Consider the following 12,203-nt stretch of genomic DNA (forward strand, 5'->3'; position numbering starts at 1 on the left):
AAGAGGCACCAATAAATATACACATATACATACTATATGCTGTATAATCATACATATATTTATCCACTAGCCACCCAGGGACACGTGGCAGACAGATTTAGGTGAGGTCCAACCAGTGTGGCTTGAGGTCCAGCTGCTTTTGGATCTATTCTGGGTTACATTTCTCCCCGCAACACCAACTTCAGATTTTCTCACCCAACTGTCAACACCACTCACCCCCTTCCAGGATTCCTCAGAGGGGACGCACCCTGAGCAGGCAGCCGTGCTCTTCACCACAGTGACCAGGCCGGCCTGTCAACCCCAGCTGAGGTCTCAACTACCCTCAAAATATCTGACATTATCGTTGGCCTAGTAAAGCTGAAGTCGAAGTGTAGGCTGTTTAGTTGTGTGTTTTGTGATCTGGGGATGGTATCCATGGTCGGTGCTATTTTTAAAGTGGTATCCAGTGGTTTAGTATTGCACTTTCTTAAAGTTGGGGGAATTGCAAGATATAAATTAAAAGAATTGTCAAAAGTGATGTAGCAGAGGTCGAGATTTCAACTAGATAGTGCCTGGTAACTCCACACCCACAGTTTGTAACGCAGGCTTTTTGTTAGTGGCGTGTTCCTTTAATGAGCTGCAGTCCCAGCATGCATTGCAGTAGTTGGTCACCACCAGTGCAAGCAAAAATCAATGATGTCATTTATAGAGTTTGTGCTCTTTTTCTTGCATACAGACACCCCAACATACAGTAGACGTCGGTCTGCTTTTGTTACCAAAATGTGCACTATATGGTCATCACTATAAAACATCTGTGGACACTGAACATCACACCCATGTGATTATTGAACACATTATTTCAAAGCCACGAGTATTAATATTACCTTTTCATTGACATTCTGTTGCTAGGGCAACAGCTTTGGTACAAGTTTACTTCCTGTCAGCTACTGCATTAACAAACGTTGCAACAGGAAATACAAAGGGGCCCATTTACAATGTTTATGTTATCAAGTTTGAAAAGGTCTCTACTGCTATAACAGCTTCTGGGAAGGTTTTCCACAAGATTTTGGAACCTGGCTGCAGGGATTTGCTCCCATTCAGCCGCAAGAGCATTAGTGAGGTCGGCGCTGATGTTGGGCCATCAAGCCTGGCTCTCATTCAGCGTTCCAGTTCATCCCAAAGATGTTAGATGGGGTTGAAGTCAGGGTTCAAGGTGCAGAGACAGCAGTGTCCATTTTTGACAATTAAAACTTATTTAAACTGAGTTTGCATGAGTTTACACTTAACTAACCTGAAGTCCTAAAAGTCTAAACTCAGTTGACTTAGTCATAACTTTTGTTCTCATCTCTAACCAAACTCAAACTCCAGAGCCGGAACTGGAGGCTTTTTCTGGACACAGAAAGATTTATGACTGGCAGAATCACTTAGTCATGTCTATAACAAGTTTTTGATTTCTCTGAACTCCTAAAGCCTTTAGCCAATGCTCCTCCTCTCCGCTCAAGTGATTTAAATATTGTCTGGGATTAAGGCAAACCATTGAACCAAATGGTGTTCCTTACATCCCACAAAAGTGAACATTGATTTCTTATAGATGCTGCGCTATTTATTTCTTGCTCTGTGCTCGCAGCTTGGATGCAATAGCGTCCCTTAAAGTCTATTTCCATCTGTCCAGCCTGTGGCTCTGGTAGGCGGTGAGGGGTTACTGAAGGTTTACAGCTCCTTTGCTGTCTGTTTACCACACAGGTTCCTGATTGTTAACAAAGGAACACACTTTTCTTGCACATTTGCTCTCTCTGTCTTGTCTCTGAGGCCAAAAACCTCAAACTTTGTCCCTCTAATCTTCAACGCCTCCATCTAGAAACCCAGAGCAGGGCCAGTCTCACCTCGCAGAGCTCCACGGAGAGGTCACGAGCCAAACCTCTCCTTTCCTCTTGTGGTCAAAGCTTTGGAAGGAATTATTTAATTCCTTCGGTCTTTTTTTTTTTCTTTCTTCCCCTAGTGAGGCTGAAGTTATTTACAGGGCTGCACTGGACAGCAGAGCAGAGCGGAGGTGAGATGAGCGTAAAAAGAAAGAGGACAAAACAGATGGCAGGAATAGAGAGAAGAAGAGAGGAGAAGCCGGCTCTTGGCTCAGCTCTCGCTCTCTAGCAAAGAGCCGAGCAGCTGAGGCCGGCTGCCCAGGAATGCAGCTGGAATCTGAAGCCTCTGCTTAGTCCATCGGCGTCCCACAGAGCTAAACACTACTTATGCATCACTCCCCCCTCCCCGACCCCCCAGTGAATAAGCCTCCTTCACCTTGCTTTAAGGGCCAGTGTGTTACTTTTCGGGGGATCTGGCAGAAATGGAATATGATATTCATAAGTATGTTTTCATTAGTGTATAATCACCTGAAACTAAGAATCGTTGTATTTCCGTTAGCTTAGAATGAGCCCTTCATGTCTACATAGGGAGCGGGTCCTCTTCACAGAGTCTGCCATGTTGCTCCACCATGTTTCTACAGTACAGAACGGCGTTACCACAGTTTTGCACTAAGCGGCTCACGTTACCACAGTCTTGGATAGGGAGGAGTGAGCGGAGAGGTACTCAGTTGGTTGCAATCTGCAACCACACCACTAGATGCTGCCAAATCCTTCACAATGCACCTTATTTTTTCTCAGGTTATGAAGAGGTGGTCAGAATTCCTAAAGGGTCGGTGTTCATCCACATACAAGAGCTCAACATCTCCCTCAACTACCTTGGTAAGATGATTCTCAAGCTAATGTTTAGTGTAACTGCCTGTCAAAGTAAATAGTTAAAGAAATATGAAAGGAACCACAAAGCTGCTACGGTACTCTACTAACCGGTAGAGTTGTGTTTTGTTTTCATGCTTGTTTGAATGTCTCCTGGAATACTTCAACATTATGTGAAATTTGCTGTCTTAACGAGAGTTTGATGAGAAGATCAATAGTAGTTTAAAATATTTTCATTCAACAGGTGTTACTAATAACATCATGATAGCTGATTGCCATGCAAGTGATTCAGTTTCAGGGTTCTGCTATTGTTCATTCTGTCTCACGGATGTGACTTACTGGGACACTTGAATAAAACGGTGTTAATGTTATTAGTAATACCTGTGCTTTTCCTACTACGACAAGTCAAAATGTCTGCTGTAAAAAGCAGCAGTTTAATTTAGTGGATTGAGTAGGCCACGTGTCACTAACAACGTTTATTATTGCACTGTTTTATCTGTGTGTCCCAGTGAGAGTGTGAGCCAGCATGCACCATACAAGGCCTCTGAACTGGAACACTTATTACTGTTATTAAAGACGTCTGCGCTATACCTGCCTGTCCTTAAAAACAGAGGTACTGTAGCTCATAATAATCAGCTTCATAGCTGTTATTCAAAAAGGCACAAATCTTGTGAATTTCCGACAGCTAGGATATCTCCGACTTGATGAAATAAAACATGTTGGTGTCTGCAAGTTGCTAGAAAAATGGCTGCAAATTATCACTAAGACACTGTTTGTTTGTATCTGGTTTCTTGTGCTACTAAAATGCTTCAAATATCAATAACAAAACAAGCTAATTAAGGCTATTTAAATGGCAGTGGGTGGAACCATACTGGAATAAAACATGAAGGTTTAACTTTATCTGCTATCATTACGTGAATGCAGCTTTAGCTTAAACACTAGAAGCACGGGGAAGCAGTTAGCTGAGCTCGTCAAAAGTTTATTCAACCAACTCCAAAGCTGTGTTATTATATGTTTGTATTTAACATTTGGAGGAAAAGCACATTATTCTTCTGTCCTTATACAGTAGTACATGTCTTGATACTTGGATGTGTTGGCGACTAGCTTGCTAGCTAACAAGATGCAACGTGTAACTAAGAGTTTCGGAGCTGTTGGACAGTATATATTTTTATTTTAGATGAAAGATAACTGTTCCTGCTTCCAGTGTTTGTGCTAGCGAAAAAATAGTAAATACTTGACAGTACTGATCTCTGAGACAAAGTTAATATTGATCTTCTCATCTAGCTCTCAGTAATACAACAAATAAGAAACTCTTCTGACGGTGATGCTTTAGATGCTTTAGATGCATTACGTGCATTTATTTCTTTTCCTTTACTGTTTTCCTTCAACATCTTTCTCCCTCTCCTCTGTGTCCCAGTGCTGAAGAGCAAAGGGGACCAGTACTTCATCAATGGGAAGCTGACCATTGACACGCCGCGCAGGTTCGATGTCGCCGGTACCATCTTCTACTACAGGCGGCCCGCGGACGGACCAGAAACTCTTGAAGCTCTGGGGCCAACAAACATAACCCTGGTTGTCATGGTAGGAATGGAAACAAACGCCAAACACAGGTCTTCAAAGAAATGTTCACCATCATGTCGTGTTAAATATTGAGTTGTATGTATGTTTAGGTGCTGGTGCGGGAAGAGAACCCAGGGATCCACTATCGCTTCAACCCCCCAATGAACAGGGAACCTCTGGCTGGCTTTGCCTGGCACTACACCTCCTGGTCACGCTGCTCAGCTCTCTGCGCTGGAGGTAAACACACACACACACACACACACAATCAATTTACAGTAGGAGGACGTTGCATTGACTTACATTAATTTTATGGAGACTTACCCTAACTGTAAATATAACCACTCCAATCCGAACCTTAACATTAGGCAAAAGACGTTTTTTTCCCCGAAAAATGTTATTGTGGGGACGAGGTTTTGTTTCTAAAATTCATGATTTGATTGTGTGAACACATTTATGTCCCTGCAACATGATTGAACCAGCTCACGCGGGGCAGTTGTCACACACTGCAGTGTTTGTAAAATCCATGTTGAGGCGTTTGAGTAGAGCTTTTGCAATAACCACAATATTGACAAGCCAACCGCAGGGGATGGCAAGCAACCGCCACAACCGCTATGTTCACGTCTTTTTTGAATTCTTTGCAATGGGAGCGCCGCATATTTACACTTTTCTACAAACGGCAACAGCGTGACGAAGTACTGAGCATCTATTCTGTGCTGAACGCTGCATGTTTGGTGTTTTTTTTTCTGGTCGTCGAGAGTTAAAAATGTTCAACTTTGGGTAAAACTCCAACTTGTGCTGGCTAGACGACTGCGTCAGAGCATCTCCAAAACTGCAGCTCTTGTGGGATTTTCCCGGTCTTCGGTGGTCAGGACCTACCAAAAGTGGTCCAAGGAAGGAAAACCAGTGAACCGGCAACAGGGTCAGACCCAAGGCTCATTGATGCATGTGGGGGGTGAAGGCTGGCCTGTGTTTCCGATCCAATAGAAGAGCTATTATAGCTCAAATTGCTGAAAAAGTTAATTCTGGTTCTGATAGAAAGGTGTCAGAACACACAGTGCATCGCAGTTTGTTGCGTATGGGGTTGCGTAAAAATTAACTAATAGCCGAATCCAGAGTTGTTTTTTTCCTCGACATAATGAACGTACATCTGACCCACGGGACTACACCGCCCTGTACGCTCATATGACGGTTCTGCCGGCTTCCTGTTGGCTGTATGCGGCTGTAATAATGGATATATTGGCTTTTATTATCTTTCATTACACGGCTTTGTTGTATACTCATTTCTGATTGGTCAATCACAGCATTACCCACATAATTAATACCAGCAATGTGGCAGGTTCCATGTGTGAACAGGGTTCAAAACACTTAACATGTAGAATGAATGCTGATGCATCCTCGGCCCCTTATAATGCTATTTCTTTTGTACGTCTGTCTGGTGTTTTCTCCCCTGTGGTCAGGTGTGCAGACGCAGCAGGTGGTGTGTAGGAAGCAGGCAGATCATTTAGTCGTCTACAACCACTTCTGTGACAAGAAGAGCAGACCCAAAGAGAAAAGAAGGACCTGCAATACTGAGCCCTGCTCCCCATCGTGAGTAGTCTCTTGTTAATAGAATTTCCTTCATGTGGAATACAGATGCTAACATTTAGTATTTTAATATTTGTACTTAACACTAGTTTTAGTTTCCAGTTTTAGAGTTATGTTGCCTGTTTGATGACAAACTATTATACTGACGAATTGACATAGTTTATGTACATCAGTATAGTGATTGTTCAGGTTTCATTCTACAATCACACTTTGATAGAAATAACTGTAAAAAGACACATTTTTAATCTTATTTCAGGTTTGGAAGCATATGATGTCAGATTTCCTGTACATACGCTATAATTATTCATTAATTCATTACGAATTTATTAAGTCTGATTTACTTTTTTGGATATATATGCTTGTGTGTGTATTTAACTGTAATGCTGTCTATGTATGCACATAATTGGTGGGCTATTTCCTTTTCCTATCTGTGATTCCTGTTTGTACAGTATAATGTCTGCACTATATTATTTAATGCAAATGAGGAAATTAAAAACAAAAAGGCCTCTCTATGCCGCTAGCTGGTGGACAGGAGATTGGTCGGAGTGCAGTCGCAGCTGTAACGGCGGCCTGCGGTCACGGGAGGTGTTATGTAAAAGGAGGATCTCTGTGATGGAGGAGAAGGTCCTGGACGACTCAGCGTGTACAGCTGCACGCCCTTCTCCCACGGAGCCCTGCAGCAATCACAGCTGCCCCCCCGAGTGGCTGGCCCTGGACTGGTCAGAGGTAGGCAGACGTCATAGGTCTCCCGTTCTGCATGTGGTTTGTGTTTTTTAGTAAACTCGTGGCTGAATTTCAACCAAGTTTTCTGCAGAATTCCTCTCAGATGAAGCAATAGTTTATTTTCCAGTTGAACCTAAGAAACCCAAACAACTGCCAGGAGAAACTAAGAGAACCGTAACCATGAAATACACAAGAGAGGCACGGCGCAGACGAATACATTACAAAGAACATGTTGTTGCGGTCATGAATACATATTGTTACACTTGTCATATGGGAATTCCCTGAGCAGTTTTTTTAATTCTGACCCTTTTTTGAGGAGTCTGGTCTTTTATGTCCTTGCAGACATGTAAACTATACTTTTAAGACTTCTAACTACAACAGGCCTAAAAACTCACTCTTCTCATACCCCACTTTGTTCCTGGAGCAAAATGATGTTCTCACAGTTCAGGATGAATTGAAACCAAATTAAATGGTGTCAGAAGTTCTGTGTTCAACTTTTCTCTGACGTCTTGTGTAACGTAGCAATGGCACACACAGAAGAGGAATTATGTCCAGCTGACTTACAGGAACTAAGCAGGCTCTTGACTCTGTTTCTTATACAGCTGCTGCCCTCTGCTGAGAGGATTAAGAAGATTTCTTTTTTGCATGCTTATGACCGCAATGACCCCCTGCTGCACCCTCCCATCGCCTCCATCTCCCTGCCCTCCCGCCTCATGTTTTCTCTCCCGCTCTGTCCGCAGTGTACGCCCAGCTGTGGTCCTGGCTACAGGCACCGTGTGGTCTTGTGTAAGAGCGGGGAGAGCGGTGACAATCTGCCAGAGTCCAAGTGCCCCAAACATGGCCGGCCCACCTCCAGGGTGCGCTGTAACCTGCAGCGATGCCCTCCCCCTCAGTGGGTGACGGGTCCCTGGGGAGAGGTAGGACAGGCTTTTGGTTTATTCTTGTAGTGCGACATCTTTATACCACTCCGTGTCCGTTTTGTACTTAAATACAATCCCCAATGTTTAAGTGTTCTGCCAGGTGTGGTCTTGGTCAGGAGATGCGCTCGGTGCAGTGTCTGACCCCCACCGGCCAGCCGTCCAATGAGTGTCTGGAACATCAGCGGCCAGCAGCCATGCAGCAGTGCAAGAGCAAATGTGACCTCAGTCTGCCCATCAGTACAGACAACCCTGAAGGTCAGAGGTCAAATCACTGCTCATCCTCATGTGTCATACAGTAGACAGAAGATTACAGAAAGATTTCACACATTTGAACAAAATGTCATGCTAATTAAGAATTACATTTTTAAATCCCCAGGTTTGTGAAAAAAAAAATGTTAAATGTTAATTTCTGTCACACTGAGGCATTCAGTGACATTATTACCAACAGGATGTCATCAAATCAAATTTAATCTAAAAAGTTCTAACCCTACATTCAATGTAGTAAACATAAAAGCTGCCAATGTAGCTTGTGAAAGGTATCTGTGTAATTGGTTATCAGTGACTCATCCGGTAGTCAGCCTTTTCTCATTGTTTACAGTTGTAATAAACACAAATCTTAATGTTTATATACAAATTAAAATATTTAAACTAGGGTTGTCAATCAATTAAAATATTGAAGTGCGATTAATCGCATATTTTTTGTCTGCTCAAAATGTACCTTAAAGGGAGATTTGTCAAGTATTTAATACTCTTATCAACATGGGAGTGGGCAAATATGATGCTTTGTGCAAATGTATGTATATATTTATTATTGGAATCCATTAACAACACAAAACAATAACAAATATTGTTTTAATGCGTTAAAGAAATCGATTGCGTTAAAACAAATTGGCGTTAACATGTTAACTTTGTTAACTAACAATCACACTGTACCTATTTATAATGTACTTATATAGGCACATATGCATACATAAATAGATATATATATTTTTTTGCATTGCACATTTTATATACACAAAATGTGGCATATCTGAATCTTTTTTTTCTCAAGCATCAAGAAGTTAATTGATTAATTATTTAATCCACAGGCCAAATGTCGGGAGGATTTATGTCATTCCATACAAGTCGTATAAGTCTGAACAATAAAGGTGCATAAAAGTGATATTCTTGGTATTTTTATTGAAATCCTGCACTGTTTCTAAAACGATCATTTAAATGCATTAATGACGCCGTCTCTTGATTGTCTTCCCTGCAGAGTGTAAAGATGTGAACACTGTGGCCTACTGCCCCCTGGTGCTCAGGTTCAAGTTCTGCAGCCGGCCATATTTCAGACAAATGTGCTGCAAGACCTGCCAGGGACACTGACCTGGACAGCATCCAGTCTCTGGGTCCTGTGCACACTCACAGTAAGCCTGAAACCCTCCCACTGAGCCTTGTAACAGCAGCCCTCACACTGCCTCTATCAGAGGAGTGTGAGATCTAACTGGGACGCTGTCGGACTGACACATGGTCCCGTTACTGTTAAAGAGGGACCTTTATTTCCAGCCAGAATCCAGCACAGACCAGACGCCTCTCCGGGCCGAGCTGGGCCAAAACAGCCTGAGCTGAGTTTTACATTCCACTGGAGGGAGGGCTGCTGAAACCTGGAGAGACAGAGAGAGAGAGAGAGAGGGAGGGAGGGAGTAACTTCCCTCCGTCGTCTGTCTTTCTAATGATCCCTCTGTTGTAATATTTTGGTGCTACTATATTTCTCTTTGGCCGCAGGGCTGGTCGCAGTACTCTCTTAAACCTGTATGTTAACAGGTGATATTTGTTTAGTTAAAAAAAAAAAAATCCACTTTGTAAAGAAAATGATTTTTCCAGATATCTTCGCCCATGAAAAGGAATATCTTATGCTATAAAATGAAAGATTTGTTTCTATGTTATCTAATAGTTGTTACTTGACCACATTGTTTTATGCCATTGCTTCGTTCCGTATCAACGTATCCATCAAGTCCTCGCTGTTATTCAGCTGAAGTATGAGCAGAGTTTGATTTGCACAAAGTGTCAGCAGTCAGAGGACTTGTGTATTTTATGTTTGTGTTGATTTGACTTGATGTCTCTGTGGAAGCTATAAACGTCTCACTGCAGTGAACCTGCCGTAGTCTTGCCATTCGCGTTAGATTGCTTAAATGTTATCACCTCTACAGTAAAACCGAGCTTTGTGCTGCACAGGACACACGCTGCCTTAGTAATGTGAGCAAAGCCAGCGCTGACTGACGTTTTCAGATTATAGGAGGTTATTTTGTGGCTGCGGACTGTGGCAGCTTGTGTCTTCAAAAAAGGAACTTTTAACAGCTCGGCTCAGTGTCGTTATCTGAAAATCCCTCGGCGCGGTCCTTGCTGTTGATTCTTTTTTTGGTTTATTTTAGCCACATGTTACCACTCATTCGACAGTGCTAGTAACTTTTACTGTGAGTGGAAATTCAGAGCACAGTGAGACACAGTTGAGTCGGCTCTGCCAGCGGGAACCGGCCCAGTGAGGAGGAGTGAAGACCTCTGACCGCACTGCTTTCAAACTGCATTTTATAGTAGGAGTGCTAATCTGAGGATGGATTTACGCACCCATAAAATATCTGATTTCTTTGTGTCACAGATCTGATGTATTCATGGCTGTCTGAAACCATCAATCAGGCTGCTGTAGAAAGATTTCAGCCACAATTTCTACTAAACTAGTGCTAATTCAAACTCATCTTCCAGTGGGATAATAGCTGACTTTTTTGGCCACATGGGGGCAGCAGAAACAAGTTGTGAACACAACATTGACATATTACCAAACAGTTGCTTATTTACACATCTAGCATTTACAGGGCAACATTATTATTCATTTGGAGTCGTGTTTCTGTCCATCTCATGAATGTAAGCCCAATATTCACTCTCTGTAGCTCTGTTTTTGGTCTCTACCAACTCGTGAGGGAAATATTTGACTCTTTAGCTGCTAAATGCTCCACTATGTTCACCAGCTAACCTCTAACTGTGTCTGTCTGCTGTTTGGTGATGAGCAGGTAGTGTACAGTGGGTTATTAGATCTTTTTCACTGAAAACAGCCGCCTGCTGCAGACGAAAACAATACTATGAGATCGGTGAGAGTCAACCAAAACAGTGAAGTTGCAGCCGGACAGCCAAACAATAGAGTGGTGCAGAAATGAGTCCTAAAACCTGGAAATGAGTTAGCATTTTAGCACATCTGGTTCCCTCATCTGGAAGTCAGTGGGTTTTTAGTTAGATGCCTGAAATAATGTCTGTGGTTAACACGAGCTGTAGAGATTTTAACATTTTGTTCCACGAAAATACGTCAGTAAATATCCCACTCGTGAATTTTCTAAATATCTTAAAAAAGGCGGCAGCTATGAAGTGGCTAAATGAGACTACTAAACATTATCACGCCAACTCGACCGCCTTTACAGCCTCGTTGTGTATACTCGCGTTCATGCGACCGTGGTGAAGTTCGTTCATAGCAGAACATTCGATTTTTACTTCTGGCGATTGCATTCACATTTCCAAAATCAGAAAAATGGTGTTAATTTGTGAAGATTATCTTGCTGAAGAAAACGTATCATGCATCATAAATGTGTGTTTGCCACAGAGCTTATTTTCTGCAATAATCCAAAACCCAAAGGAAAAATCCCATTGGGTTTCTGTCGAGGGAACCAGGGTGATGCTAAATTCATGGTTGGACAACAAAAATACGTCATCCCTGGAGCGCTCTCTGAGCTGAAACTTCCTATAAAGCGCCGTAAAGCAGGTGATAGTTCTCTGTAGGTTCATCACTATGAGAAACCCCTTTCACATCCTCATTTCATACATTAGCATTATAAAGATATCCATTTATAGCTGCTTTAATGAATCATCACATGCACGGTGTGCACAGTGTTTACAAAAAAACCTGTGTGAACCCATGTCAGCTTTTGTCCTTCTAAAAATAGTGATGAGATTATGTCATCCCTACAGGTCAGTTCCCTGCTATTGTACAGGAAATGTGTCACCTCACCCAAATTTTTATGATGCTGATTTCATTGAAGATTTCTTTATTGCCAGTTTTTAAAAATGCAGTTTCAGCCATTTCTCCATCCTGAATACTTTTAGAAACGCTGCCTCAGATGCTCAGAGATCAGTCATCACTGTGACGTCCACTGTGCTCTGCTGTTTGGCCGGTCTCTTCACAAACGTTCACACTGATCACAGCAGACAGCAGTTCTGTGTAACATCACATCACATCACATCACATCACATCACATCACATCACATCATATCACATCACATCATTTCATTGTAAAGAAGCTACAGTTTGTCTTTATGGGGATTAGCTGCAATGTTGTTCCTTTTGTTGTTTTCTCGTGGTGCTTTGTTTTGGATTGGTGCTATTAGTTCACTGTTGTTGTCATTGGTCTCATTTTAACAATTGTGCTTTTAATTATTTAGAAATTTGAGCCTTTTGTAATAATACCAATCTGCAGAGCTGGACCCCTCATTCACCAGGGGCCCTCTTTGTGTTCCTGTGTTCATTTCTATCAGAATTTAAGCTCTTTTTTTACACTCTATAACTTGGTTAAAGTAGCCAGTAGTGCCTCAAAATCCCCAAATGCAACTCACCATGCAAATTGTAGAATTATGTCAAATACTGTCACAATTTCTGAAGGGGCACTGTACAAGATATTGGCATTTCCAA

The 12,203-nt window shown here is 42.2% G+C and overlaps 1 protein-coding gene across 4 annotated transcripts in view; it reads left to right on the forward strand.

The window, feature by feature from the left end:
• adamts10 (ADAM metallopeptidase with thrombospondin type 1 motif, 10) overlaps positions 1 to 9,384 on the forward strand; it is a 56,479-nt gene extending 47,095 nt beyond the window's left edge. The window contains exons 19-27 of one of the 4 annotated variants that reach the window (XM_037771012.1): positions 2,637 to 2,717; positions 4,126 to 4,289; positions 4,379 to 4,505; positions 5,726 to 5,855; positions 6,356 to 6,578; positions 7,316 to 7,492; positions 7,585 to 7,750; positions 8,584 to 8,643; positions 8,751 to 9,384. In XM_037771012.1, the coding sequence (XP_037626940.1) occupies positions 2,637 to 2,717; positions 4,126 to 4,289; positions 4,379 to 4,505; positions 5,726 to 5,855; positions 6,356 to 6,578; positions 7,316 to 7,492; positions 7,585 to 7,750; positions 8,584 to 8,643; positions 8,751 to 8,860 (1,238 nt within the window). In that variant the 3' untranslated portion in view covers positions 8,861 to 9,384. The remainder of the gene's footprint in view (positions 1 to 2,636; positions 2,718 to 4,125; positions 4,290 to 4,378; positions 4,506 to 5,725; positions 5,856 to 6,355; positions 6,579 to 7,315; positions 7,493 to 7,584; positions 7,751 to 8,583; positions 8,644 to 8,750) is intronic. The other 3 variants (XM_037771014.1, XM_037771015.1, XM_037771016.1) reach the window with 3 other exon arrangements.
• Positions 9,385 to 12,203: the final 2,819 nt, after the last annotated feature.

This window comes from Sebastes umbrosus, chromosome 5 (assembly GCF_015220745.1).
Source record: "Sebastes umbrosus isolate fSebUmb1 chromosome 5, fSebUmb1.pri, whole genome shotgun sequence".
Lineage (NCBI taxonomy): Eukaryota > Metazoa > Chordata > Actinopteri > Perciformes > Sebastidae > Sebastes > Sebastes umbrosus.